This window comes from Protomyctophum parallelum (assembly GCF_964188405.1).
Source record: "Protomyctophum parallelum genome assembly, chromosome: 23".
NCBI lineage: Eukaryota > Metazoa > Chordata > Actinopteri > Myctophiformes > Myctophidae > Protomyctophum > Protomyctophum parallelum.
This window is the reverse complement of record NC_139715.1, coordinates 15,295,976-15,323,847: the sequence shown is the minus strand read 5'-3', so window position 1 is coordinate 15,323,847 and position 27,872 is coordinate 15,295,976. Positions and strand designations below refer to the sequence as shown.

The following is a 27,872-nucleotide window of genomic DNA, read 5'->3' as shown; positions in this document are numbered from 1 at the left end:
AAAATAAAAAACAAATCCAATGGCAGCTCCTGCAGTCAAATCTGGTCACATTTAATGTTCTGACAGTAGGTTTCACAGATCTGCAGCTCACCCATCTATACTGACACACACACAGACACAAAACAAACGTCTTGGCAGTATGCCAGGAAACTCTACCAACTTCTACCTGCACAGAGAGCAAGATCGATAGATAACAAGCTGATGGAGGAAGGGATCGATAAACAGGGACAGATAGACAGATAAGCACAGACAAAACAATCTGCATTTCACCCATTTGATGGCTATGTATATATACACAGATACAGTCCAGACATGATGTATGAAATGTATACCGATCCGGTCTTGCACAGACCTTTTTGTTCTACTGTACCATATACCTTACAAATGTCCTTCGGGATGCAATCTAATCAATATACCGCAATGAACAAGACCTAGACAGACCTTACAAGACAGAGTACAGCATCTTGCAATGGGTCTGGTCCACAAGATTCTCTACACCACCAAGATACCCATGTACCCGTCTAAATACTTCCTTAATGTCAACGAAGTCCACACCCACACCACCAGAGGGAGTTCAACAAACCATGTGCAACCCAGATTCGGCACAAACAAGGGACTAAATAATTTTCGCTCCAATGCCACCAAAAGGTGGAACGCCCTACCAACAGTCATTAAGACATGTGAATACCTTGACTCCTTCAAATGCGCTCTCGAAGGGCACCTACGGACAGCTGCAATTTGAAACTGGCCCCTGTAAAATCTGATTCCCCCCCATATTTCCCCTCACTGTATATGTTTTTTTTTCTTTTTCATTTTTACTTCTATATAGCCAAAAACAGGAAATCATCATAGAGGAGCTATGATGATTTCCTGTTTTTGGCTATATAGAAGTGTATATTTGTATGTATATTATTGTGTGTATATTTCTCTAAATGTTATGATGAATTGAACATGGTGGACCCAATTGTAAACAAGTGTAATGCTTTATAGTGTCGTTAACAGCTTTGTATTGTGCTTGAAATGTACTGTAATTCTGCAAGCTGTTAATAAATATTTCAATCAATCAATCAATCAATCAACCTCAGCCTGCATGTATACACCGACCAAATTCTAAATATGGATGAAATGGGAGTTATTAGTTATAAGTCAGTAAATATGTGTGTACCCGCTCTAAGAAGCATCGGCCCACCAGCTCTGGACAGTCTGTGTACGACTCCAGCTCCTTGAGAAACGTCCTGCAGACAGACAGACAAACACAGAACTCGTGAAACAGAGAGACACGGGCAGTACTTGGATGTAGTACAAACTTTGTAGCAGTTTGTAGCACAAACTTTGCCAAGTAAAGAGATTATTTCTTCACTTGGGTAGGAACTTAATGCACACTTTTCTTAGGCAGTAGGCATTTTTGTTTTAACCCATTTTGGTATGCTATTGAAAAATATCTGATCTACAAGCTTGAAAAATATCAGATCTATGAGCTTGTAGGTCTGATATTTGAGTGAACATTTTAACTCAAATCTTTGCTCCTGGGGGGGTCCCTGGAACAACATATTTTCAGGAGGTCCTTGACATGAAATACTGAGCACCACTGATACAGAAACATGAGGTTTTTCAGAAAACTGTCAGGATTTTGATGACATTCTTTTAAAATTTCGACGTCAGGTCTAAATGGGTGGGAACTTGAGCATTTGCACTGTGGAGAAAAAAAGATATCAAGCTGTCTTTCAACTGCCTCTAAAATTACAGTTCAGATCAGTGCAAAAGAAGATAATATGCTCATCTCGCTCTGTCTAGCCTCGATACCCAGGCTTTCCTTTTACTGACAAACAAACTGACAGACAGATTGACAGTCAATCACCTGGCTGTCAGCCAGGTGACTGACGGGTGTATCTTTGTGTATCTTTACCTCTTGTGAAACTGGTAGATTTCTGGCATGTTGCCAAACAGGACGTCTTTCTTGTTGAGCAGGGCGCTGGGGATGAGGTGAGTCATCGCGGGGTTGTCCATCTCTGCCGCGTAGCCCTAAAGCACAACAGTAATACCTTTAATATCTTATCTACTCCAGTGAATGGCAACCTTTTCAAATTTAAAGCACCCTCGGTTTGACATGCCAGGGGCCATGAACACCCTTTGATAATTACTTCGCTAATTACTATAATTACTTTGCTCGTCTGGAACCCCAATCTACACTGTAGAATTTTCTTTTTTTTTAATCCGTCATCCAATAGAAATCATTACACACAGCCACCTTGCACACTGAGTCTGATGCATAATATTCTATTAAATGATTAGATGATTATGTGGTCCTCTCACTTGATGACCACTAAAATAAAAAGGAAATATAAAGTATAAATGTAAAAAGAGCAAGCAGAGTTCTGATCAAAGATCTGGGGAATCTTCCCAGTCGTTTCACTCTTTACTTCATTGGCCCAGTTTGCACTCTGAACACACTCTGGGCTATATCTTGATGATGTCACTATATCACCGTTTTATTCATTGGCACGTTTGACTGTCAAGGTTTCAGCTTCCAAGAAGAAACCCTTAATACAAAGGGAAGACATCATTGCACATAACCACACCAAGGAGTCTAATGAAGTACTGTCACCTCAAAAACACATGAAAAACTGGAAAAAATACAATCACGGCACTCAAGTTACAAGCCAAGAGAAAAACGTGCTGGCCTCTATGGAATCCAAATGACTGAAATCAGTGGTGGCAACAGAGAACATTATACGACTTCATATTAACTGCTGTAAACAGAGGTCTGTAGCATTGTAGTATTGTTGCAGTGATGCAGTAACTCACCTCCAGCACGCACAGTAGTTCTTCTACGTAAACTCTTTCTGTGTCCAACAGCTCATTCATTACATGGCTGTAATAAAAAGAAAATGTATTTTAAAGTTTACAAAGGCACACCATATTCAATTGATAAAATACCAGGAGCTTACACATGTGGAAACAGAAAAATAAGATTCTGCACAATCAATCGATCAATTGCCCCCATATTATATTACCATCAAAGTTGACATTTGAGTGTCTAGCTTTTTCTCAATCAGAGGATAAACTAGGCGCTTGAAACGTCATCTTAAACAGTAACGGTTAATGTTTAAGATGATGTTTCAATATGCATACAGAGTATATTAAAAATGCAACATTTTGAAATTGTGATTTGTGTTCCATTACTTTGTCAAGACTGAAAATGTATTTTTTTGCAAATCTGCACTGATCTCATTAAATGACCCCTATGAAATCGTCAGGACTGAAATCCATCCCCAGGACTGAGAACTTTAAGCTATGCATCTGACTTTGAACTGCATCCCAGAAAGGTTGAGATGAATTTCATAACGGTATCCGTTAATATATTGTGTTGGGTGTGAGGAGGTCTCGTCTGAGGACGACCTAGAGAGAGACAGCGACGTGGAGCTATGATGACAGAGTTCTCTGGAGTCTCACCCTCGAAGCACCGCCAGGCTGTCTTCCTCTTCAGACAGAGAAGCATGTCGGGTGGTGCCGTTGTGTAAGGACGCCTCCACCTGGACGACACACGCACGCACACACACACACACACACACACACACACGGGCACACGGGCACACGGGCGCACGCACACACACACACACACACACACACACACACACACACACACACACACACACACACACACACACACACACACACACACACACACACACACACACACACACACACACACACACACACACACACACACACACACACACACACACACACACACACACACACACACACACACACACACACACACACACACACACACATTATATGTAACAGAAATGGGGCTAAATTATTATTCACTTCATTCGAAATGTACACAATAATTTATGCGAGTGCTGCCGACAAACATGAGAACAAAAAATTAAATAATAAATAATAAAATAAGTCCATAAGTCAATAAGTGAGTAAAAAAGTTATATATAGTGGTTGATGGACAACGGACCTTTTTGCAGATTCCATTCAGCACGCTGTCCTCAGACAATGTCCTGGCTTTCCTCCTTTGTTCTGCAGGACAGAGCAACACCGCATGTTTTATACTTGGACTTCATTTTCCATTTAATTCAGCAGCAGCAGCCGCCCATGTTGCCTTGTATGACGATCCCTCTTCTTTCTCTCCCTCTCTCTCTCCCTCTATGCTCCCCTCCTCCGTCTATTAATCCTTTGATCACATTTCTACGCTCCGTAGCCCAGTGCTGGAGATTAGAGCAAAAAATATCATCTTGCTAAGACCATCCAGGAGAGAGCAGTTCTTTCATCTTAGAGAGTTAGATCAACATTCTTCCCTCTAAAAATAAAATAATCTTTCTAGCCAGAAGAATGCTGACTCGACTTTACGAGGCAAGACAAGGATCTTATAATAATTATTATAATATATATACACTAGAATTTCGCCGGCCGCAAAGCGGCCGCTCATCCCAGAGTTACTTTGCCGCGCACTATGGGAAGAAGGAAATTGCGGGAGCACATGTAGTAACGGATGGGTTATTAGTTATTATTATGTGTCCTTATTAGTGTAGTGTAGTGTAGTCAACACGTTATGGCTCATACACACTGCCCGGTATTTGCTCCGATTATGCTCTCGGGGAGCATTTTTGGCGCTGGCCGACAAAACCCCTGATCTGACGTTACTGGTAGATCGTGATCTACCTTTTGGGCACCGCTTAACTCAACCTTTTTTGTCCCAGGGCACACTTTTCATAGCCTAAAAATCTCGGGGCACATCTAGATATACGGTTTGTGTACACTGTATATATACACCGGTGTGTATATATAGTAAATATATATAGTAAATATATATATTATATATATATATTTACCTCCCTCTCACACGCACGCGCGCGCACACACACACACACACACAGCTGACGTCCTCTCCCACCGACGTCAGCTGTTCATTTATCTCCTTATTCATACACGCTTTGAGCTGAGAGAAGCTATAAAGCGCCTTTTAAATATGACAATGCTGTATATATATCAGCTGCACAGTTCAGGCAAGTGTCTGTGGCATATGTAACTTTAACAAAATAGGTTTGACAGCTTAAATCCGCGCGGCAGTGTTGTGTGTGTGTGGGACACGGGGTAGTGTTGTGTGTGTGTGTGCGTGCAATCAGAAGTACTGGCAGTAGCGAAATAACAAACGCGATATGCCTAATCGTAGTAGTTAGGTACAAACCAAGTAGTTTCTAAGAACAATGTTAATGTAACTAAGACATTCGCTGAGCGACCTATATTTTAAATGCAGAGATTTAGAAGGAATAAGCGAAATGGTGAGGCGACTATAGGTAAGGTTTCTCTGCAGAGAGAGAGAGAGAGATCCATAGGGGAGATCACATTACAGCAGCCAAAGAGGGAGGGGGGGGGGCTGAGAGCTAGTGACGGGTGTGGCTTGGTTGAGTTGGTTGAGTTTTCATTGGCTAGTGGCCACAGGCCACATGGGCACATCTTTTCATTGGCTAGTGGCACATCTTTTGCGCCACGTGTGCGAACGTCTTTTGCGCCACGTGACAACTTTAGACTTGTTAATATAGATAGACACACGTGTACGCGTGCGTGTGTGTGTGTGTGTTTTACTATTCCTTTTCATTGCTGTTGCAACGTATGAAGAATTTAATAGTTTTATTAGGTTAATATTGCTATATGTTTGTAACCGTTTTAGAAAAGCAATAAGCCACTCGAGGCCCCAGCTTACCGGTATTTTACCAGCCATTGTAAAATACCCGGTAACCTGAGACCTCTCGTGGCTTATTGCTTAAATCGATAACGTTCTTGGTGTGAGCCACCATGCCAACCAACAACGACCCTGTCAATTGATTTTGTGGGCCGCCTTTGAGCCCCCACTGGCCCCCGTTACTAACCACAGGGCCTCCTTACCGGTGGGAGGCCTGTGGCAGTGTTGTTTTTGTCGACGAAAACTAAGACGAAAAATGTTCGTCGACTACCTTTTTTCACTGATGAAAACTAAATGAAAACTAAGCTACGATGACTAAAACTAAGACTAATTATATTGACAATTTCGTCAACAAATAAAAACTAGACTAAAATGTTAGGAAGGGACTAGTGGACAAGAGATCCAGTATAAGTCATTTTACACTTGTTTGCATGCTGAAAATAGCAGATCTACAAGCTCACAACGCGTCGCAGCACGAGTGTACTGTAAAATCAGCCATTGTGACTGCATCAAGGCCCGCCAAAATAAATTTTAGTCGACTAAATCACCTGTAGTTTTAGACTAAAATCTCATGACATTTAGTTGACTAAAGCTAAACTAACACTAAGACATTCCAGGTGACTAAAATGTGACTAAAACTAAATTAAAACTATTCAAAAGACTATGACTAAAACTAAAAAGTAAAAATAGAAATTTGCTGCCAAAAACAACGTTGGCCTGTGGCCATTTGACCGCGTCCTTACCAGGGGAGGCCTGTGGTGATTTGACCTCGGGTCTCGGTGCTACAGGCTGGACGGGCCTGGTCTGTTTGGCCGCCAGCTTCTTCAGACTGACCCTCCTCTTCTCAAACATCTCCTGGACAGAAGCCTGCTTCTGAAACACCTTCTCCACCTGGTCCTGAGAGACAGAGAGAGAGAGTGTTTACTTCAGCAGGTTTTCAACCCATTTTATATCAAGGCCCATTATTTCATTCGGCATTTGATGAGATTTAGCCTCGCAGGCCAGTGACTAAGGGCTCTTTTTTCGTCCATGCTAAACCCCTTATCCCTAAACCTGTTTTTCTTTTTAACAATTTTTAAAAACATTTTTGAATAGTTAAAATACACATTCACACAGCGATGCCGGAGGAAACCATGCACGGCACCAACCAGCACATGGGCAGCAATTACGGGTTCAGTGACTCCCAATGTGCCATAGTGTAAATGGTAAATGGTAAATGGTGCATTTATATAGCGCCTTTATCCAAGGCGCTTTACAGAGATTGTGCATTACATTCACCCATTCATACACCGATGGCAGCGGAAACCATGCAAGGCACCAACTAGCACATTGGGAGCAATTAGGGGTTCAGTGTCTTGCTCAAGGACACTTCAACAGTAACTCTGGGGGAGCCCGGGTTTGAACTGGCAACCTTACGGTTACCATCCAGGCACTCTACCCCTGAGCCACCGCCGCCCCGTCATAGTCATAGTACAATAATTGTCAAACATATTCTGAAGTCGGCGAACATCTTTCGTCTTAGTTTCAGTCGACGAAATCAACACTGCAGGCTACTATACTCACTCTGAGCTGAGGAGTGAGCACCGCCTGGTACTGACAGCAGATGGCGGTGTTGTCAGTCAGCGTGTGCAGTGCGGCCGTGTCCAGGTACCTCTCCAGCTCCCGCAGAGCCGCCTCCGCTCCGTCCTGAGACTGACAGCGGTCCACCGGCTGACACGCCAGCAGGAAGATACCCTCCTCACACCACCTGGACGCCTGGGGGGTGGGGGGGGGGGGGGGGGGACGGTTTTATCATCACACCATCACCGTGTTCATGAATGAGTTGATTTCTTCATTTGGGTGAAATGTGACTCTTTTTTATATCTTTTTTGATATCAATGTCGGCAAGACTAACTGTTGATTTAAAAAAAATCCAAAATGAGTTAATCGCACATGCACTGCAGACTACAGAGCTGAAATCGATATATATGTAAATATGAAAAACATGTAGATAGGTGTAAAGTCCACAGAAGTGGCGGCTCTCCTACATAGACTTCTATTGGCAAAGAGCATAGCAAACAGTAACAAGTCCTGGACCGGAAGTTGGCAGAATGCACTGGACTCAGGCAACAGCCCAGCTTTAATGATCTTAAATCCCTTTATTTTAGATCGTCTTTAGTAATAGTATAACAAACATACAGACTTTAGTTGTCACTGTACAATACTTGAAAACAGTTCAGTCAGACAACTCAAGGAGGATGTAATATATATTTATTGAATATAAGATAATCAATGCAATATATTTATTATGGTTTGGCGATGTATTGGATCTGCTTTTAGGTACTCAGGTCAAGCGCATCAGTCCCAACCATAGGGACTCTGAATCCCCCGTACCTAAACAGTAGATCCAAAACGACAGGTGGTAGCTGGGGTGGAGGTGGGTGAGCACTTTGTATACAGCAGCACGCAGTATACAAAAAAGCAGCAGCAGCAGAATTGAGCGCAGGATGTATGACAGCAGCACGCTGATACAACAGCAGTAAGCAAGCAGAATGAGCGCAAGTTGTATGACAGCAGCACGCTGATACAACGGCAGTAGGCTAAAGCAAGCAGAGTTGAGCGCAGGTTGTATGACAACAGCACGTTGATACAACAGCAGTGTAAGCAAGCAAGAAGGCAGAGGACTGCAACCCCTCTGGTTCAAGTAGCCGGTATGAGAGATTGGGTGAGCGTGTGATTGGCTGAGTGAATCATGTGGATGAGAGCTTGATGCTGCGGTGGCCCAATTAACGGCCGGCGCGCTGACTGAGGTTCCCTGACTGAACTTGCTCTGCGCATGTCTACGACAGGCGCAAATGCTCATTTGTACACATGCTTACAATTGCTGATATTTGCACCGCCCTTGTTGAAAACAATGGATTTCAAACTCCAGCTTGTCCCAGTTCAGGCTGCATGAACAGCGCTGGAGCGCTTGGTTTTCTGCCCCCTCAATGTCGTAACTCTGTCTTACTCTCCTCGCCACTCGCCTTACACACTTCCTTTGAGCATAGGTATAAATAATTGAGACGGCACCAGGATTCCCCTCCCATCTCTATTATTTATATCTATGCTCAAACCAAGTGTGTAGGGCGAGTGGCTATAGGAGATCTTATCATTATACATCATCACATGAATTTATGTGATTGGTTGGTTAAAATCATATTTGGCGGACATTTGACCTAACTTCTCCTTTCATTGTCAATGGCAAATATTGAGACGTGTGGGGACTAAAGCTGTATATAGGAGGGGCTAGAACCCCTCAAAAAAGGGGGTATGGCTCTGATATATGACAAACCGCTCCGCCCTCCGTCCCTCCAACGCGTCGCGCTGTGACACGTTGTGAGCTTGTAGATCGGCTATTTTCAGCATGCAAACAAGTGTAAAATGACTTATACCGGATCTCTTGTCCACTAGTCTCTTACTAACATTTTAGTCTAGTTTTTATTTGTCGACAAAATCGACAGTATATTTAGTCTTAGGTTTAGTCAACATAGCTTAATTTTCATTTAGTTTCAATTTAGTTTTTCGTCAATGAAAAAAAAGGTAGTCGACGGAACATTTTCCGTCATAGTTTTATAGTCAACACTGGTCCCTCCATGGCTCTGAGTTCTTCTTCTTACCTTCTCCAGAGCCTGGTGCAGCTCCATGGCTCGGAGCAGCAGGTTCTTCTTGGTGGTCAGCGTGGAGGTGATTGCCTCGCACACCGCTCTCAGCTCGCAGCACTTGGGCCTGATGGAGTCCTCCGCGTAGTGGGAGTTGTCTATGAGCGCGTCGCCTTCCCCCGCCAAGGACAGGGCGCGGTCCAACACCTCCTGGAATAAAGAAGAGGCGGAGAACTTGTGTAAGGGGTCGATTCAAATGTTTGACCACGTAAAGCCCTACAGTATGAGTATCTAAAATGTTGCACGTTGTAGATATGTTATCTGCCGTTTAAAAAAAGTGGGACGCCAGGTTGAAACTTGAAAGTGGTAGAAAAAGTATGTCTGGAGTGGCTTATTGTCGGTATCAGCCGGTAACACGCAGGAGTCTGTCCCCTTTACAATGCCCTATAGACCCCTGGGAGATGGAGTCTATCCCCGTTACAATGCGCTAGACCCCTGGGAGATGGAGTCTGTCCCCGTTACGATGCCCTATAGACCCCTGGGAGATGGAGTCTATCCCCGTTACAATGCACTAGACCCCTGGGAGATGGAGTCTATCCCCGTTACAATGCGCTAGACCCCTGGGAGATGGAGTCTATCCCCGTTACAATGCGCTATAGACCCCTGGGAAATGGAGTCTATCCCCGTTACAATGCGCTAGACCCCTGGGAGATGGAGTCTGTCCCTGTTACGATGCCCCTTAGACCCCTGGGAGATGGAGTCTGTCCCCGTTAAGATGCCCTATAGACCCCTGGGAGATGGAGTCTGTCCCCGTTACGATGCCCTATAGACCCCTGGGAGATGGAGTCTGTCCCCGTTACAATGCACTAGACCCCTGCGAGATGGAGTCTGTCCCCGTTACAATGCGCTATAGACCCCTGGGAGATGGAGTCTGTCCCCGTTACAATGCCCTATAGACCCCTGGGAGATGGATTGCTGAGGTGGAGCGCCACACCTACCGTCGGCTCCCATTACTTCCCGCACGACTTGCCACACCCAAGCCGTGCTATACTCATACACCGAGTTGACGGTAAAACTCAAATAAATGTTTAAGTGGTTAAGGGTTTTGTTTGTCAGTGGTGCTGTGAAGTATGAAGCTAGTGATGAAGCGGCCGGTTAGGAGAAAGAGTTTTTTTCTTCTAATTGCTACCCGGACACTTACACATGAAAAGTGGTAACGTAAAACTCAAATAAATGTTTAAGTGGTTAAGGGTTTTGTTTGTCAGTGGTGCTGTGAAGTATGAAGCTAGTGATGAAGCGGCCGGTTAGGAGAAAGAGTTTTTTTTCTTCTAATTTGATTGTGGACTGAAGCTCAATCCTCCACACACTGCCGTCTCCGTTTTTTGGCTGTTTACAATTTAGGCATTTAGCAGACGCTCTTAATCCAGAGCGATTTACAGCAAGGACAGCACACAGTAATACATCAGATGCATGGAAATAGAAATCTAGGATCATAGCTAAACCAAGAACCTATCATCCAACAGTAGAATATTCCCCCCAAAAATGAAATAATCTGTACATTGAAATGTTAGGCCAAATCAACAATGGCATCTGTCTACATAGCGTAGGTGAGTCTTCAGGTTAAGGCAGAAGATTGGAAGTCTGGAGCAGTGTTGTTTTTGGCAGTAATCTTTTTAGTTTTCATAGTCTTTTGAATAGTTTTCATTTAGTTTTAGTCACATTTTAATCACCTGGAATGTCTTAGTGTTAGACTAGTTTTAGTCGACTATATCATACGATTTTAGTAGACTAAATCTACAGTTGATTTAGTCGAACAAAATGTATTTTGGCGGGCCTTGATGCCGCCGTAATGACACTTGCTGAAAATAGCCGATCTACAACGCGTCGCAGCGTGGCGCGCTGCAAGCTTGTAGATCAGCTATTTTCAGCATGCAACGTATTGTAAAATGACTTATACTGGATCTCTCCACTAGTCCCTTTCTAACATTTTAGTCTAGTTTTTATTTGTTGACGAAATTGTCAATATATTTAGTTTCCATTTAGTTCGTCGGTGGAAAAATGTAGTCGACGAACATTTTTCGTCATAGTTTTAGTCGACGAAAACAACACTGGTCTTGAGTGTGCTGTTCGGATTGCAGTGTCCATGTGATATACGGCATGTATGTGTTCACCTAGCCTCGCCCCACGTGAGTTTTCTTCTCTCCGTTCATGAACAGGAAACGACATTCCACGTGTCCAGAACTCATCACCCTCACATCTGAAGATGTAGCAGCAGTGCTCAAAAGGATCAGGATCGTTGTGACAATAGCATATCCTCCGGGGAGTTTATTCTCCTAATGATGTTGTTCGTGTGCAAACTGTTCTTTGAAAGAAAGGTTCAGTCTGTTTGAGCAGCCCTCACTTCGACAAAGATGCAGCAGGGATTAAACCTGCCACCTTTCAGTTACACCACATTCCTGCTAAGCACCAGACCAGACCCTGCTCGGGACGGGAATGTCCCCTCTCTCCCCCTCTTGTCAACCCTAACAGTTGACAAGTAGTCCTGCCTGAATCTCCTATAAGCCTAAAATCTCCTCTGGTCAAGAGGATGATTCCCTCTTGCGGTAGATGTTTGGTTCGTAAGCGGGAGAGAGACCGGGGTTCGAATCCTGGGTGTTACGGTTGCAATTACAGTACCGTGCTCCATCTGAGCGGGCGAAAAACGTACTTTTGAATGAATCTAATCTGAGTAACCAATCACCCTCCCCTCTAGCCATGCTCTCCTCTCCTGAGTGTTGTTCATTAGCTAATACCACTGGATGGAATTTGAAATATGGGGAAGAGGAGGCAAGAGCACATGCCTGCAGTCGACACACACCCTCCCTTCCCTGAACTCAGTTCCATGCGACGTGCACGCCTGCACAGCACAGCTAGGGCACTTTCATCCCAGTAAGTGGGGGATGGGACATAACATTGATTATGTCATTAACATTTATGCCTTCAAGGAGACGTCAAAGACATGCCGAGAAAGAGAGGGAGAGAGAGTGTGTGTGTGAGAGAGAGAGCACTGCAATAACATGTGTGCATGACATTTGTGTGTGGTGTGCGCTTTTGCAGGACAAACGGTGCGTGTGATCTTCAGCACAGAGACCGCACCGTCAGTAGTGTCACGGAGATGGATGATCTGTTTAATAGCTGTGTGTGTGTGTGTGTGTGTGTGTGTGTGTGTGTGTGTGTGTGTGTGTGTGTGTGTGTGTGTGTGTGTGTCTGTGTGTGTGTCCGTGTCCTTGCATCTATGTACTATATACTGTATGTACATACTGCGCATGTAAAACGAATGATAAATTATATATCAGCCCCGTTTCGTGTGTGTGTGTGTGTGTGTGTGTGTGTGTGTGTGTGTGTGTGCACGTGTGCAGCTTACATAGGCCTTCTCCTCGTGGCTGCTGAGCTCTCGAAGGACATGCTCAGCGTGGGCGGGGCTTATGCTGACCTCAGAGAACCCTGACAACCTCTCCGATGCAACGTCTAGCTGGGCACGAACCTGTGAAACACACACACACACACACACACACACACACACACACACACACACACACAGGTTTTCACACATGCAGAGCAACAAAGACCCGACAGAGATCCCACCCTGAATGAGAAACTTGTCGATTTAAATCGTTGAACGATTTAAGTTGAACGATTTAAATCATCGAACGATTTAAATCATCGAACGATTTAAATCGGTCTTAAATCGAACGATTTAAATCGTTCAGCCCTCCCCTTACCTCTCTGAAGTCCCGTTCAAAATGGCGGAGCTGTAGACACTGCTCCAGCTTCGTGCGATGGCGCTCCCAGAAATCATCAAACGCCGTCTCTGTCTCATCCAGCTGGCCCAGGAGTCTGAGGAGAGGAGAGGAAACCCAGAACCCATTTTACTTTACTAGATTATAGGGATGGAGCTCGATAACCGAAACCCGGAAAAATCCGATAACAAGCTTATTGAGTAGTACCGTTATCAATACGCTTTGGGCTTATCAAGCCTGTTATCGAGGATAGTGGCCCATAACGTCATGTTTAAACAATCAAGACAAGAGGCGATCAATAAATAAATCTAATGACCCACTCCCTCATCTCTTATTTCCTCTACATTTTTATCCCACGATTTTGTAACACATTTTTCACCTCTGTGTCGATTATCTAATGTGATCCTGGGCTCTACACACCCTCCGCCAACCTGAGGAGAGCAACGGACTTGAACTCATGCTTCCTTCATGCATGAGTGTCCAAGTCGCTCCTTTACACCTGACCTGGTTGGACGTAGCGCGTGCAAGGAACACGTTATTCCAACCAGTTCCTTTCCCCTCCATGAGGCACCCCGGCTGGCCAGGGGTGCCTGTTTAGTTTAGAGACCAGGATTACTGCATGTTTTTTGTGAGGGCACCTACTACCTACCCTAAGGGACACGGGGAGAACATGCAAACACGGGGAGAACATGCCCATACCGCCTCGGTATGGGAGGAGAGAACCAGTGCCCACAGCGTCCCCAGCGGGAATCGAAACACTACCGACTGTGCCACCCACCGTGCCCCTTCTCTCTCATCTCTATCCATACCTCTGTACAGTAGCCAGGTTCTCCAGTTCGTCGTGAGTCATGTTGTATTCAGGGTCGTTCAGTAAAGGTTCATTGATGCACTCCAGCAGACGACCTCCCTGAGACAGCGCCACCTTCAAGTCCTCCTGGGAATTACACACAGGTTTCTTTCGTGACGCAAACAACTTGTTTTAACAGGGAGGGCATGTTTTAGAACACTAGTTATGATCGAAGGGCACAGTCTCATTATAATTTAGGGGGGAGAGGTACACACAGAGTTTAAAAAATTGCTCCCTCTATAGAAAGGAAGAAAGACAAATCTGCATTGTATTTTGCTGCAAATTGACAGGGTCATTGTTGTTATTTGAAGATCTGTTTCAGAAACCAATAAGGGCCTTTCTTGGCCCACCCCTCTCCCATTTATATTATAGATGAGCAGGAGGGGGTGGGGCGGAGGTGAGCGGGCCGGGTCGACATATGCCCTTACTGGGCTGCATTCAAGACACTTGCCTTGTGTCTGAAAACAGCTTTGATGGATGTGTTCTGCCCCCCCACCCCATCAAACAATCAAACAAAATGTTTGGTCAGGAGAAGATGACCTGCTCTACCTCCCCCCCACACACCTTCATGTGGTCCTTCTTCAGCGTGTGTGCGTGCAGTAGGCTAGTGGTGGCCTGGCAGTCGTTGGGCAGCTCCGTCTCGGCCAGCTCTGTGCCGAAGGCCTGCAGTGTCTGGGCTGTAGTCTTAACCATGAGGGCAAACGCCTCGATAGCCTGTAACACACACACACACACACACACACACACACAAAATAGGCATATTACATATAGTTTTTGGGGTCCTTGACATGAAATATTGAGCACCACTGATACAGTAACATAAGGTTTTTCAGGAAACGTGTGTGCGTGGCTGCGCACTTGTGTGTGCACACGCTTACAGTTCGATGGGAGATCCAGGTGTCATGGGAGTATTCCTGTGTTCCTCCGAGCTCCGTGGTCAGCTGTGTGGGGTCGATGTACGCATGGAGCTCAGTTACCGAACTCAGCATCACCACCTGACACACACACACACACACACACACACACACACACACACACACACACACACACACACACACACACACACACACACACACACACACACACACACACACACACACACACACACACAGTCTAAACTTAAACATACAAACATTATAGGTACAGGGGAAGAAAGCACACCCAGGCAGACAGAGGGCAGACGGAGGGTATTAAGCTGATAAATGCTAGTCGCTAGACCTATACCGTTTTTGAGTTCCATAAAGATATTAATGAAATCTCCCATTTTGCGCCGAGGAGTATCCTGAGCCAAAACGTCCCGCTTGTGTGGCGTTTCCTGATGTGACTGTGTCGACAATATTCCACTGACAATGTGCAACAGCCCGATTCAACCAGTACACAAATATTCTATCGCAATCGGGGGGGGGGGGGGGGGGCCTGTCCCGCTTCATTAGGCCCCCTTTTTCAGTGCATTAGTGTCAGCTTGTTGTGTGTCAAATTTGCAAACTCATCATATTGTGCTGCTAGACATTAACCCAGTCAGGATGGGAAGCCCTTTTGGTGTTTTAAGCATTATGTTATATACTTTAGCTATTGAAAAAATGGCAGATCTACAAGCTCGTAGTGCGGAACTCAATCTGCTATTTTTGGTAAAATCGTGAAAATGTGGCGCAAATCTTTGAATATATTTTCTTTCAGATCGAACGTTTTGAACTCAAATCTTTGCTTCTGGGGGAGGTCCTCGGAACAACATATTTTCAAATGGGGGTCCGTGGCCAAATAGAGAGACTTCTGGGGCCCTTGGCATGAAAAAGGTGATGGGGTGACATGTAGTCTCACATAGCCAGACAACTATTCCACAATCTCTGAATGCTATATACAGTAGAGTCTGGAACTACATCTCCTGAAATCCGAGTAAGGAAGCTGCCATTTCCGTTCACACAAATATATTTTAAAATATCTTTAGAGCTTATTTTTTATTTCCTTTTCTGCTAAGCAACTATATATGCTTAGATGATTTCTATTTATATTAGGATGAATTTGCGCGAATGTAAAGACGAGTCTCCACTTCCGCTTTATATTTTACTCATGACAGCTCTTCTGTTGCTCCAGACTGTATGATGAAAGCATTTTGAAATTGCGAGAGGCAACAGTCTGGTAATGCGAGACTAGGTGACATGCAGTAAAGGCTGTCGGGATCGGGAGTCGAACCCGCAGCACACTGCCAGACTGGACTACCAACCAGGGTGCCTGGACCGCTGAGCCACGGCCCAGGCCGCAGAGCGTTATTTTGATTGTATTGCTAGTACAAAATAGGGCGTAAGTGGCTCATGTTTATACCGCTGTCACAATTAGGGCCTTGTTGTGAAAGAGCTACTCTACAGTCACCTTCATCTTGAAATCATCCTTGTTGAACTTGAAGAGAAAGTCTGACAGTGTCCTCTGGAACAAGGTGGAGGGGCGCAACACCAGAACCAAATGCAAGTTCCCTGGAAACGAGCCCTGAGAAAGACAGACAGAAACCTTTATGAGCAGCGGGCACACATCGCCCTGAACATCGGCTACAACTAAAATAAAAGTATAAGGAACTAAAACGCTCACTGAAAACAACCATTTAATAAAAATTAATGTGTCAGGTATATGCATTCATTTCTATGTGGAAGCATAGTTAGACATCTTCAGCTGAAAAGATTTAGGCCTATGCTTGATCAGGCTTTAGGTAAGTATGTAGATGGAGCCTTTCTTAGAATGTGACCAGAGGAGAACTGGTAGAACGGATGTGCTGGAGAACTTCTGTGCTTCTCCAGCTTACAGAGAAAGTTGAGAGAGAAAGACAAGAGAGGCCATGCAGTCATCCGTGAGATTCAATTGGTTCTGTCTGTTTAGAGGACACTGGGTGAATTGCTCCACCCGGTTAGTCAGCTATCAATCGATAAAACAGTGACAGTCACACACAGATGATTGTCGCACACGTGCACACGCAAGCACGCGCACACACACACAAACTCTGTACACTCAAGACACTGCCCCCGCTGCCACCCTTAGATCCTCATATATGGAGCTGACCTGTTCTGACATTCCATATGTTGATCTGACCTCATCAAACCCTGTCCACTCAAGACATGCTCCATCAAACCCTGGATACCCAATCATGGAAAAGACTGGATCATCACCTAGAATCCTAGATCTGCATATATGGGGCCGGCCAGCAACTCTACATCTGACCTCACGAACACCAGATTAATCATTTTAACTCCTGCTTCTCAACTGTGCCGTATTAAGAAGCTCTGTTGTTCCGGGACATGAGAGGGGGTGGGACTCTATTGTCTACTTACGATGACATACGATGAATGAGTATAACACTTAAAACGGATTTGAAATATGGAGATACAAGGATTCTGCTCGACAGTGACCAAATAAGGCAGTCCTTCCTGCCTCTAAAAGCAGATACCTCGAGACATACGGTCATCATTCAATCACTCGCTTATTGACTTCCACATATAGCGGGGCGCGCACGCACGCACGCACGCACACACACACACACACACACAATAGCACTCAGCTATAGTAGACCATCATAAATGCCTGCATGCCTGGGGTTGCCATGGAGACGAGATGGCTGCGCCTTGGGGGGGCGAGAGAGAGAGAGAGAGAGAGAGAGAGAGAGAGAGAGAGAGAGAGAGAGAGAGAGAGAGCGAGAGAAGGCGAGAGTGAGACACTGCAACACAGAGTGATGCAGAGACACAGCAGGTGTGAGAGAGGGAGCAATTGAGCGAGTGAGAGACATACAAAGGAGGCATGAGAGGGAGGGGGAGAGAGAGAGAGAGAGAGAGAGAGGACCACTCATTTATCAGTATGTTGTGTGCCTCTGCAGGTCAATGCAGCATCCTGTGTGTTGCATTAGTCATAAGATAGCGGTCCTCTCTCGGGGTGCCTGGCTGCCCCCTGGTGGCCGAGCCAGTTGGTGCAAAGACCATGAGCTCTGTGAGGACCTGAGCTTGAATCCCATTCCCAGGATTGCAGGATTGTTTCCGACATATCTCAGCTCTGTCCATGGTTACCTACACCAGTGGTTCCCAAACATCTTCATGTCAGGGACCCCCAAATTGACACGAATTAGCCCGCGGACCCCCATTTGAAAAGAGAGAGAGACCCCCCACTAGAGAAGATTTTTACAGCTGTGATTCTCAACCATTTTAATTTCAAGGACCCCCAGTTTGAGATGAATAATAGTCATTGTGGGTTGCAGATGCTTTTCAAATAGGGTCTTTCTCTCGAGTAATATTGTTTAATAACCAGTTGCTACAGATATCATGTATTCTCAGCTAACACAATATCCTGGTTCACTGGTTTCCAGTCCCCACTGGGGACTCCGATAGCTGGAAGAAGACTTATTTCAGTGAAATATTCATTTAGCTGGCTATCATGTAGTGTAGATGCATTGCATCTTATTAATCTTATTAATCACTTACACCTGCCTTCAAATGAGAGCTCAAAATCTCTTTTGGAAGAGCCACCCATCGCCTAATCTAATATACGGCAACCTTCCCCGTGTTTCTTCACTGGTCCGATCCAGAAGAACACCGTTTGCCGGCCACTGCTACAGAGCTGACAATGAGGTTATATCTTCCCTTCTTCTCTGGAGTACTGCCTCAAAGCAGGCCATAGGTAAAAAACTGTCGTTCCCTGATGATGTCATCGCTAGGGACACATGCATCAGTAAGCAGGAACTGGGGATGGCAATGAAGGACCGGGAACGTCTGGCGTGGCGTTGTGAAATCCATGATCTCGACCGCATGACGACAACGACGACGACGATGAATCTTATTAAAAACATTATGTCTGATAAACGGCCTGAGTTTCTCTGCGATCATTTATAAGTCTATTTTAATATATACAGTTCAATTTAGGATTAGCATTGTCTTCATCTGTGGATTAAAAAAGGGGGGAAAAAATCACAAATACAACCCTGGCAGCTTATAATATTACCTGAATTGTTATATTGATTTGTTACACCAAGAAAACCTTTCATCAACCAATGACCTCGTCAGAAATAAAACATAAGTGTCAACAAATCGATTCTGATGCCTGTAAACCAAAGGAGACAAAACCAGAGAGGTCTCCACTGTCTCCATGCAGGACTCTATTTGCATGACAATACACACACATGCTGCTCAGTCCCATGACGCACGCACGCACACACATAAATAAATTATAAGCTGTCTGTATATAATTTGCCGCTGATCAAAATATTGTATATTTTTAGAGAGGATTGTGAGGGAGAGGGATGGAGGGGTACACATCTACGGGACATGGTCCCCTGGGGACTTGGGATAGCCACTGTATTATTATACCATGGATCTGCACACGGCACATGTTCACTCCCCTCCTTCAGCTATTAACAAAATGGGGTTGGAAAAGTAAAAGGTCATGGCTTCTGAAGCGGCACGCAATATCTATGAGCTCCAAATCCAATGAGTATGATACCTTGTTGCAATCTTAGTTGCTACCTGCCGCTCACAGGTCCTTACCCTGATCAGAGCCATGCCAAACCCACATAACCCACATTTTTAAGTTTATAGTAGCCTACCTAAAATCTCTAACCTAATGCCTAAACACAACCATTTTAACCTAACCTTATCCCCGGTAAAACCATGCAGCACAGGCCTCCATGTGACATTACACTGCACTGCATGCAGTACTGACCCACATCTCACTGCACTGCACTGCAGCACTGACCCACAGCTCACTGCATGCAGCACTGACCCACAGCTCACTGCATGCAGCACTGACCCACATCTCACTGCATGCAGCACTGACCCACAGCTCACTGCATGCAGCACTGACCCACAGCTCACTGCATGCAGCACTGACCCACATCTCACTGCATGCAGCACTGACCCACAGCTCACTGCATGCAGCACTGACCCACATCTCACTGCATGCAGCACTGACCCACAGCTCACTGCATGCAGCACTGACCCACATCTCACTGCATGCAGCACTGACCCACATCTCACTGCATGCAGCACTGACCCACAGCTCACTGCATGCAGCACTGACCCACATCTCACTGCATGCAGCACTGACCCACAGCTCACTGCATGCAGCACAGTCCTCCATGTGACATCTCAGCATGCGTGCAGTCACGCTGCCCCATCTTGATTCCAGGTGGAATACAAGCTCTGTTCGCTCTCCACCCATTCAGCTTCGCAAGTATGCAGCAGTGCAACCCTGCACTGTGCAACAAAACAGTGTCCAAAAACACAACACAGGGGCATAAAACAAAACTCCAAGCAAGCAGCCAATCCCCCACGCAGCAACTGCAATGCTAGGGGACAAAAACTACATGAAACCTGGATTTGGGTAGCCTATACAGTATATACTATAATTGAGTATGTGGCACAGTATGGCACACACTATACAAAGAGAGAGAAACGCTTTTTGAGTGGTGCAACCACTCCAAAGAACAGCAATGTCTGTGACTCTGTGTCCGCCTATGTGACGTTAATGAGCACGAGTATGTACCAGTAGGGGCCAGTAGGGGCACCAGAAACAGAGAGAGAGACAGTGCTGCACTGTTGATAGAGAGAGAGAGAGAGAGAGAGAGAGAGAGAGAGAGAGAGAGAGAGAGAGAGAGAGAGAGAGAGAGAGAGAGAGAGATAGAGAGGAGGGGGGGAGAGAGGGGAGTTGCACCACTCGGTTCACACAGGTGTGATTTTTAATATCATGCTGTCTATGTCCCTCAAACTTATTTATAATGGTTTGAGCCTCAATCACCACTCTGATATAACCAGTCCATGGCATTTATTTTTGAGTGGTGCCTCCGCTCCATTATGCAGCTATGTGTACGTGTACTGTATGTACTGTATGTCTGAGCACGGAAAGCTGCAATACAGTAAAGGTGGTTGCACACCGGCCGCGTTTTTCGGAAAACCAATGGAGAAAAAAAAATATCTGAATTTGTTCCTGCAATTAGCTGCATTCCTGCAGTTAGCTGCAATAGTGCTGGTGGGGGCTCCGATATGCAACTTATTTAATCTTTGAGTCATTATAATACTGATGCTAGATAAACCCAGGCTTGTTTCCATTCAGTGCCAGCTTGGAAATTCAACAATGGTGGACATTGTAAACCAAGTGGAACTGCAAATTCGGAACTTAAGACTGAAGAGGGGGAGGAATTATACAAAGTACGGTGACATTGATGACATCACAAATCAGTTGAGCTGTTCCTGAGAGCAAGTTCCTATATGATGAGAAAGCCGGAATGTTCAAAATTGCGTATTTGTGGGGATGGAAAATACACAGGGGAGCAAAAAAAAACACCCTAATATGATGTTTTTTGTTAGGTCCTTTCAACTAACTAACAAAACCAGGAAATGCTACCCAGTGACCTTGAGTGACCGTGACCAGAGGATTGTTGAGCGGGAAGACGAGTGACCTTCGCTCATCGTCAGCAGGAACACATGGTGCTGGTGGACCCAGCCTGCACACTGGGGAGATAGACTGGGACTGAACTGAAGAGCACGTGAACACACACTTTCATTTCTCACCACCTGCTTCCCTATGCCTGGAGGAAAGGCTAATGACGCTGCCCGATTTAACCGTGGGTATCCCAGGACACAATTTACACTGGTTCACACATGCATGCATGCGACACGCAAGCACGCACGCACGCAAGCACACGCACACAGGTTTATAAATATTATGCGTACATTGTTATTGTTATTGTACATTTTAGTAATTTCTACAGGGGGGAAGAGAGGAGAAGATTAGGGATCTCTCTTACTTCTCCATCTCTTTGTCACACCTTCACATTGTTCAAACCACCCGAATAGAAAGCATGACCTTTAACAACAAGAGGATAAAACATGCAGCATATAAAAGAAAGATGGCAACAATTTGAATGACTCGGTTCTCTCACCAGATCAACAAATCAACAACCAAGCAAGGACACCAACTGGTGGCAAACACTACAAAAGACCTGGAACAGCCCATTGTGACTGGTTGGTGGGGGTGGTGTGCAAGTTATGCACCATTATTGAGGGGCGCTAGCCCCGCCTATAAGCAGCTATAGTGTAGATTCTGTCTGAACACAGACATTAAATGCCATCGATAATGAATAGAGAATTTACGTCATATGTGTCTGATCAAAAAGGGCTGTCGGTATGTCTGTCGGTATGTCTGTCGGTATGTCTGTCGGTGGAAACCCTTGGCCAATAAGCGACCACCATTCTTTGTGATGTAACTAAGGTATGTTTCAAGGTTGGTATAAAGGTCAATAATTGATTGGAGCGCCCCTCACTTCACACGGGTGTGATTATTATATTACTAGAGGTTCGGGCCTAATTAATCTCTTGATTGGTTTTCCAGATGATTTGATTAATCTATGCGATTATTACCTTTGATACCATACCATACCATACCATACCATACCATACCATACCATACCATACCATACCATACCATACCATACCATACCATACCATACCATACCATCTTTATTTCTATAGCACATTTAAATAACAACAAGTTGTACCAAAGTGCTTTACAATAAAATAATAAAAAACACAACTTCATTTAAAAACAAACAACATACAGTACACAGTGTCACTTTCAACATCAAAAAGCTCATACTATGCTAGGAAAAGCCAAAGAATAAAAATATGTCTTGAGGCGTGATTTAAACACCTGAAGAGTGGGGGCCTGTCTTATGTGCAGAGGCAGCTCATTCCAGAGCTTGGGAGCTGCGACTGCAAAAGCCCGGTTCCCTCTAAGCTTCAGCCTTGATTTAGGCACCACCAGTAGAAGCTGGTCAGAGGACCTGAGGGTCCTTGTGGGAACATACGGTTTGAGTAGTTCAGAGAGATAAATGGGTGCCAAACCATTTAGACATTTAAAAACAAAAAGCAAAACTTTGAAATCAATCCTGTATCGCACAGGAAGCCAATGGAGGGAGGCTAGTACAGGACTAATATGGTCACGCTTACGTGTACCTGTAAGCAACCGTGCGGCGGCATTCTGGACTAACTGTAAGCGAGATATGGAGACCTGGTTGACTCCAATATACAGGGCATTACAGTAGTCGAGGAGGGATGTCATAAAGGCATGGATAACAGTTTCGAACACAGGGCGGGAAAGACAAGATTTAATCTTTGCCAGCCTTCTCAGCTGGAAGAAGCTCTTTCTGACTGTTTCATTGACCCGTTTGTCCATTTTTAGATCAGAGTCTATTTTAACGCCTAGATTGGTGGCAATTGGCTTTAAGAAAGGCTCAAGGGGACCTAAATCACCGGGAGGAAACACATTGTTGTTTGGCCCAAACACCATAACTTCGGTCTTGCCGTCGGTCTTTCAGCCTCACCAGTTGGCCGCTGCGTTTACCACGGGAGCGGGTCTTGTGCCGTTTCCGACGGGGGAGAGGAGCGCACAAGTGAGCAGGTATACCCGCGAGCAGCGGTGGCAGAGGAAACGTTTTCTGTCTCGGAAACTGAGTCAAATTTTCGCTGGCAAGGCGAATATCCAGCAGGGCTTGGCGATCATAAGCCAGTAGAGAGTTGACATTTTCTGTGACAACTGATAAAACAAGCACAAACACAACCAGAACAGACAGCGGCAGACGGACGACCACAAACACAGGCGCCATCACTTCCGCGTCCAGTTTACCCAGGGTCTCCACAAAATGAAGATAAACGCTCATCGCAAAAAGTGATCTATAATATTATACCAAAACAAATATATCCTGGATGAAACTCTAAAATCTAACAATTCATTCAATAATATGGAATGATGAAAAGTAGCAGGGCTTGACATTAAGGCTTGTCCTGTAGTCCGGGACAACTACATCTTGCCGGACAAGTGCATTACATTTTTACTTGTCTTCTCTTGATTTCATGTTTTCTGAGCCAACAATATTGTCAGACATTATTATGGATGGACTGTATACCTGAAATGTATGTAAAGATCACAGACAATTGGGGCTATTAACTTGTATAAAGTGAGAATATTCATCTAATATTCTAACTTAATATTCTAAATTCTAATTTACAGTTAGTTGATTTAAATGTAATAATGTATGTTTGTGCTTGTGCTCCGGACAAGTGAGTTTTGTGACAAGTGAATGGGAAATGTACTTCCCATCCCATTTGAGGCACATTAAAAAGTTAATGTCAAGCTCTGCAAGTATAGGCCTATTAATATTTTGGTAGTACACATTACAGGAACTTTCCACACCATCACTTGGTTAAAGATATTTGTTTGTGTGTACAATTGCATGATATGTTACATGAGTACATAATTACATTGATTATTTATTTTATAACTAAAATTGTATTCAACACATTAAATGATTGTGCAATTAAGTATTTCACATGCCTCTCTCTGCGTGTGTGCGTATAGTGCATGTTAAAGTGATGTAGCCAATCATTTGGAGCAGAGCGTCTCCAATATGAGCTACTGTCACGGTCAGGACAAATTTCCTGGGAATCCCATAGAAACCCCCCTACGCCTGATGTTTATCCCTGTCCAATTAGCATAGATTAGCATACATCTGCATGTATTAACCCATTCTGGACGAGAGGAACCCCATTTGGTGTTTTAAAGCATCATGTTATACTTTAGCTATTGAAAAATAGCAGATCTACAAGCTCATAGCGCGGCACTGAGTGCCGTGCTATGAGCTTGTAGATCTGCTATTTTTAAAAAATGTGGCTTTTTGAATATATACATTCTTTCAGAGCTTTTTTTAGCTCAAATCTTTGCTTCTGGTCCCTGGAACAACATTATTTTCAGTTGTTGGCGGCAATTACATATTTTTGGGGGTCCTTGACCATGGAAATGTTTGAGCACCACTGACATAGAAACATGGAATTTTCAGAAAACTGTCAGGATTTAGAAGGCATTTGTAGAATCGTCCTCAGGTCTAAATGTATTAAAAGGTTAAATGATGCACAACAAGGAGGAGGAGGAGAGGATCCAGCCAGCAGAGCCTGACATAAAGGCCCACCACGTCTCAGACCTGGTTAGCATGTCTCTGAGCAGGTGGCTGTTCCACCAAGGCCCATAAAGGATGACTATATCCTGCATGGCTTATTTTTTATGTCTATGGGCGACGGACCATTTTCAAATGGCCGAAATGTATAGGGTTGAAGTGGTGTTTTCCAAAGTAATCTCCAAAGTAACTACTTACTAAAGTTTTCAAATAGTAGAAGTAAAAGTACTGGAAATTGGAAATCCTCAAGTCAAAATTGTACTGTATTGTACAAAAAAGTACAATAATTAAGTAAAAGTACTTAGTTACTTTCCACCACTGATTGTTGTGCATGGAGTCAGGAGATTTGACAGGATAAATGACCAATCGCGGATGGCTTAAAAATGTGCCGACTTCCGCAGGAATCTGGAGTGTTTGTTGGCAGGTATGGAATGTGCACAGTCTGTCTGACAGTAGTAGATGGAGTAAGTCAGGGAGGGTCCCAGAAGGACCCATGCAATAATGAGACGCTGAATTAATAATAATGGGAAGTCTGTGCCAACAAGTTTTGGCTGGTAATGATAGATGCAGTCTGTTTCGCCGGTCAAAAAAAGATTTCACATAATTAGAAAGCTATTGGGAATACAGGGTTAACAGCAGCACTGAAAGGCTGTTTTAATTGTTAGTGAGATTGCCCACCTAATAGTCTGCTAATGACTTGATTTGACATGTTCTCCCCAGACACCTGGAACCCGGATATTAAAATTCTGCAGCTATAACTATCTCCAATAGGAATGCTCGCATGAGCAAATACAGCTATTCATGCTTGAAAATACTCTGAAGTGCATCGCATCGGGGGCGCCAAAAATAGCCGATCTACATGCTCACATTGTGCGTGTCGCACTGTGATGCATTGTGAGCTTGATGGTTTTATTGTAAATAGCCAATTTACGATCTTGTAGATCGGCTATTTTCAGCATGCAACCAAGTGTATGAAATTAATTATACTGGATCTCTTCTCCACTATAATCCCACTAAATAGTTTCCATTTAGTTTCAGTCAGTGAAAAAGGTAGTCGACAAACTATTTTTTTGTCATAGTATTCGTCGACGAAATAAACACTGGTAAAGGTCTATTTGGGTCCATTTTTACGCTAGCCTCTTTGTACAATCAGCACTGAGGGTTTTACTGTGCTGTACATACACAGGTTACACAATAAAATACTGAATCTCTCTCTCTGAGTTTGATCCCTTCATCTCATTCCTTCCTTCCCTGGCAATCCATTCAGCTCTTTCCCTGAGTTGCAAACAATCCATTCGTCATCTGAGCTGAAGCAGTGGCGTTGCTCAATAACTAGGCTACTAGGCTAACGGCCCACGCACTGCACACACAAACACACTGGGTTGATGGGAAAAGACCACACACACACACAAGTCACGCATGCACATCTCCACTGCCCACTCAAACATACTATTTATTTTAGAGTCTCACTACAAATGCAACCCCTGAATGTGAAAAAGTGATCCATTCAAATGTTTTTATAGCATATGAAAAACTGAAATTACGCACACACACACACACACACACACACACACACACACACACACACACACACACACACACACACACACACACACACACACACACACACACACACACACACACACACACACACACACACACACACACACACACACACACACACACACACACACACACACACACACCTCCATCTATGTATAATTTAACACTAGTGACTTAGAGTGTGAGAACGCAGCAGAGCAGAGTAAGCATGAACTCTATACAGCCAATAAACAACAAAGCAAACAGAGAACAATGTAGTGCCTCAAAGACACTGATACCAAGTAAACAATGAACCAACTGCATCTGTCTAAACAACTGGCTATATAAACAGTAAACACCATTCGTCGCTCGACTCTCCTTCTGAGCTGCACACACACACACACACACACACACACACACACACACACACACACAAACACACATACGCACGGCAAGGGTACTATACTTACGGCGATGCGGAGCAGGGTAGTTTTCACAGCAGCCCATCGGTCCAGACGTCTGTCAACAACCAAGATGAAACCCACTCCTGACGACGCAACGCTGCAGAGAGGAAGAACAGAGTGATCACCACGGAAGCCACCTGTGTGTGTGTGACTGTGTGTGTGTGTGTGTGTGTGGGGGGGGGGGGGGGGGGGGGTTACAGTGTGTGTTATCCGTTGATCGTCGTGAATCCATCAGAATTTTGATCATCGTAGCAAATGTGTGTGCGCGTGCATGACTGCATGTGCGTGCATGTGTGCGTGCTACTGTATGTCTAAAGTCATTACAATGGTTAGAACAGTGGTACTTCCTGCTACTGCTGGTTTTCCATCCTATGCGGTAGCTTATTGTATTCCCATGTTGTCCAGGTGTCAATGCAATCAACTCCCTGGTATATCAGTGGTCCGGGGACCACTAGTGGTCCTTGAGGCGGTTCCAGGTGGTCCCCAGCTAACTGATGGAGAGTTGGTATTTGGTAACCAAATGGACCCTTATAGATCTTTTACTCTTACTCTTACTCTTCATGTTATGCTCTCAAAAGTTAAATTATTGTCAAACATATGCATTTCTTAATTTACGAGAAGTCTATAAAATTAGAGAATGTAGAAGAATTGTTATTTTTGATCAACATTTTTCCAACAGCAAGTTACAGTATTGTAGACAAAATCTTATCCGACGACAACAAAATATTCTAAGTCTGAGTGTCATTCTAATGGGTCTGAGAGGCTAAATGTCATCAAATGGTGGTCCGTGGCTCAAATGCCAAATGAATAATAGGCCTTGATATGAAAAGGGTTGAAAGCCAGTGGTGTGTATGGTTAAAGTGCTTGCTGTTCACAGACAGCGTTGGTCATGTTTTTCATCCGTTGGGCTCCTTCTGGTATGTAAACAATAAGATAGCACTGTTAACCTT

General features: G+C 44.4%; 1 protein-coding gene across 3 annotated transcripts in view; it reads right to left on the bottom strand.

The window, feature by feature from the left end:
- The window catches only part of LOC310854236 (guanine nucleotide exchange factor DBS-like), an 84,655-nt gene that overhangs the window by 12,481 nt on the left and 44,302 nt on the right, over positions 1-27,872 (bottom strand). For 2 of the 3 annotated variants that reach the window (XM_083758800.1, XM_083758801.1), the window contains exons 4-18: positions 26,929-27,019; positions 16,315-16,428; positions 14,826-14,942; positions 14,512-14,661; positions 13,910-14,034; positions 13,083-13,197; positions 12,725-12,844; positions 9,340-9,531; positions 7,265-7,456; positions 6,445-6,598; positions 3,977-4,038; positions 3,454-3,533; positions 2,806-2,872; positions 1,907-2,022; positions 1,166-1,235 (exon numbers count right to left, since the gene is read on the bottom strand). In XM_083758800.1, the coding sequence (XP_083614926.1) occupies positions 1,166-1,235; positions 1,907-2,022; positions 2,806-2,872; positions 3,454-3,533; positions 3,977-4,038; positions 6,445-6,598; positions 7,265-7,456; positions 9,340-9,531; positions 12,725-12,844; positions 13,083-13,197; positions 13,910-14,034; positions 14,512-14,661; positions 14,826-14,942; positions 16,315-16,428; positions 26,929-27,019 (1,765 nt within the window). The remainder of the gene's footprint in view (positions 1-1,165; positions 1,236-1,906; positions 2,023-2,805; positions 2,873-3,453; positions 3,534-3,976; positions 4,039-6,444; positions 6,599-7,264; positions 7,457-9,339; positions 9,532-12,724; positions 12,845-13,082; positions 13,198-13,909; positions 14,035-14,511; positions 14,662-14,825; positions 14,943-16,314; positions 16,429-26,928; positions 27,020-27,872) is intronic. The other variant, XM_083758802.1, reaches the window with a different exon arrangement.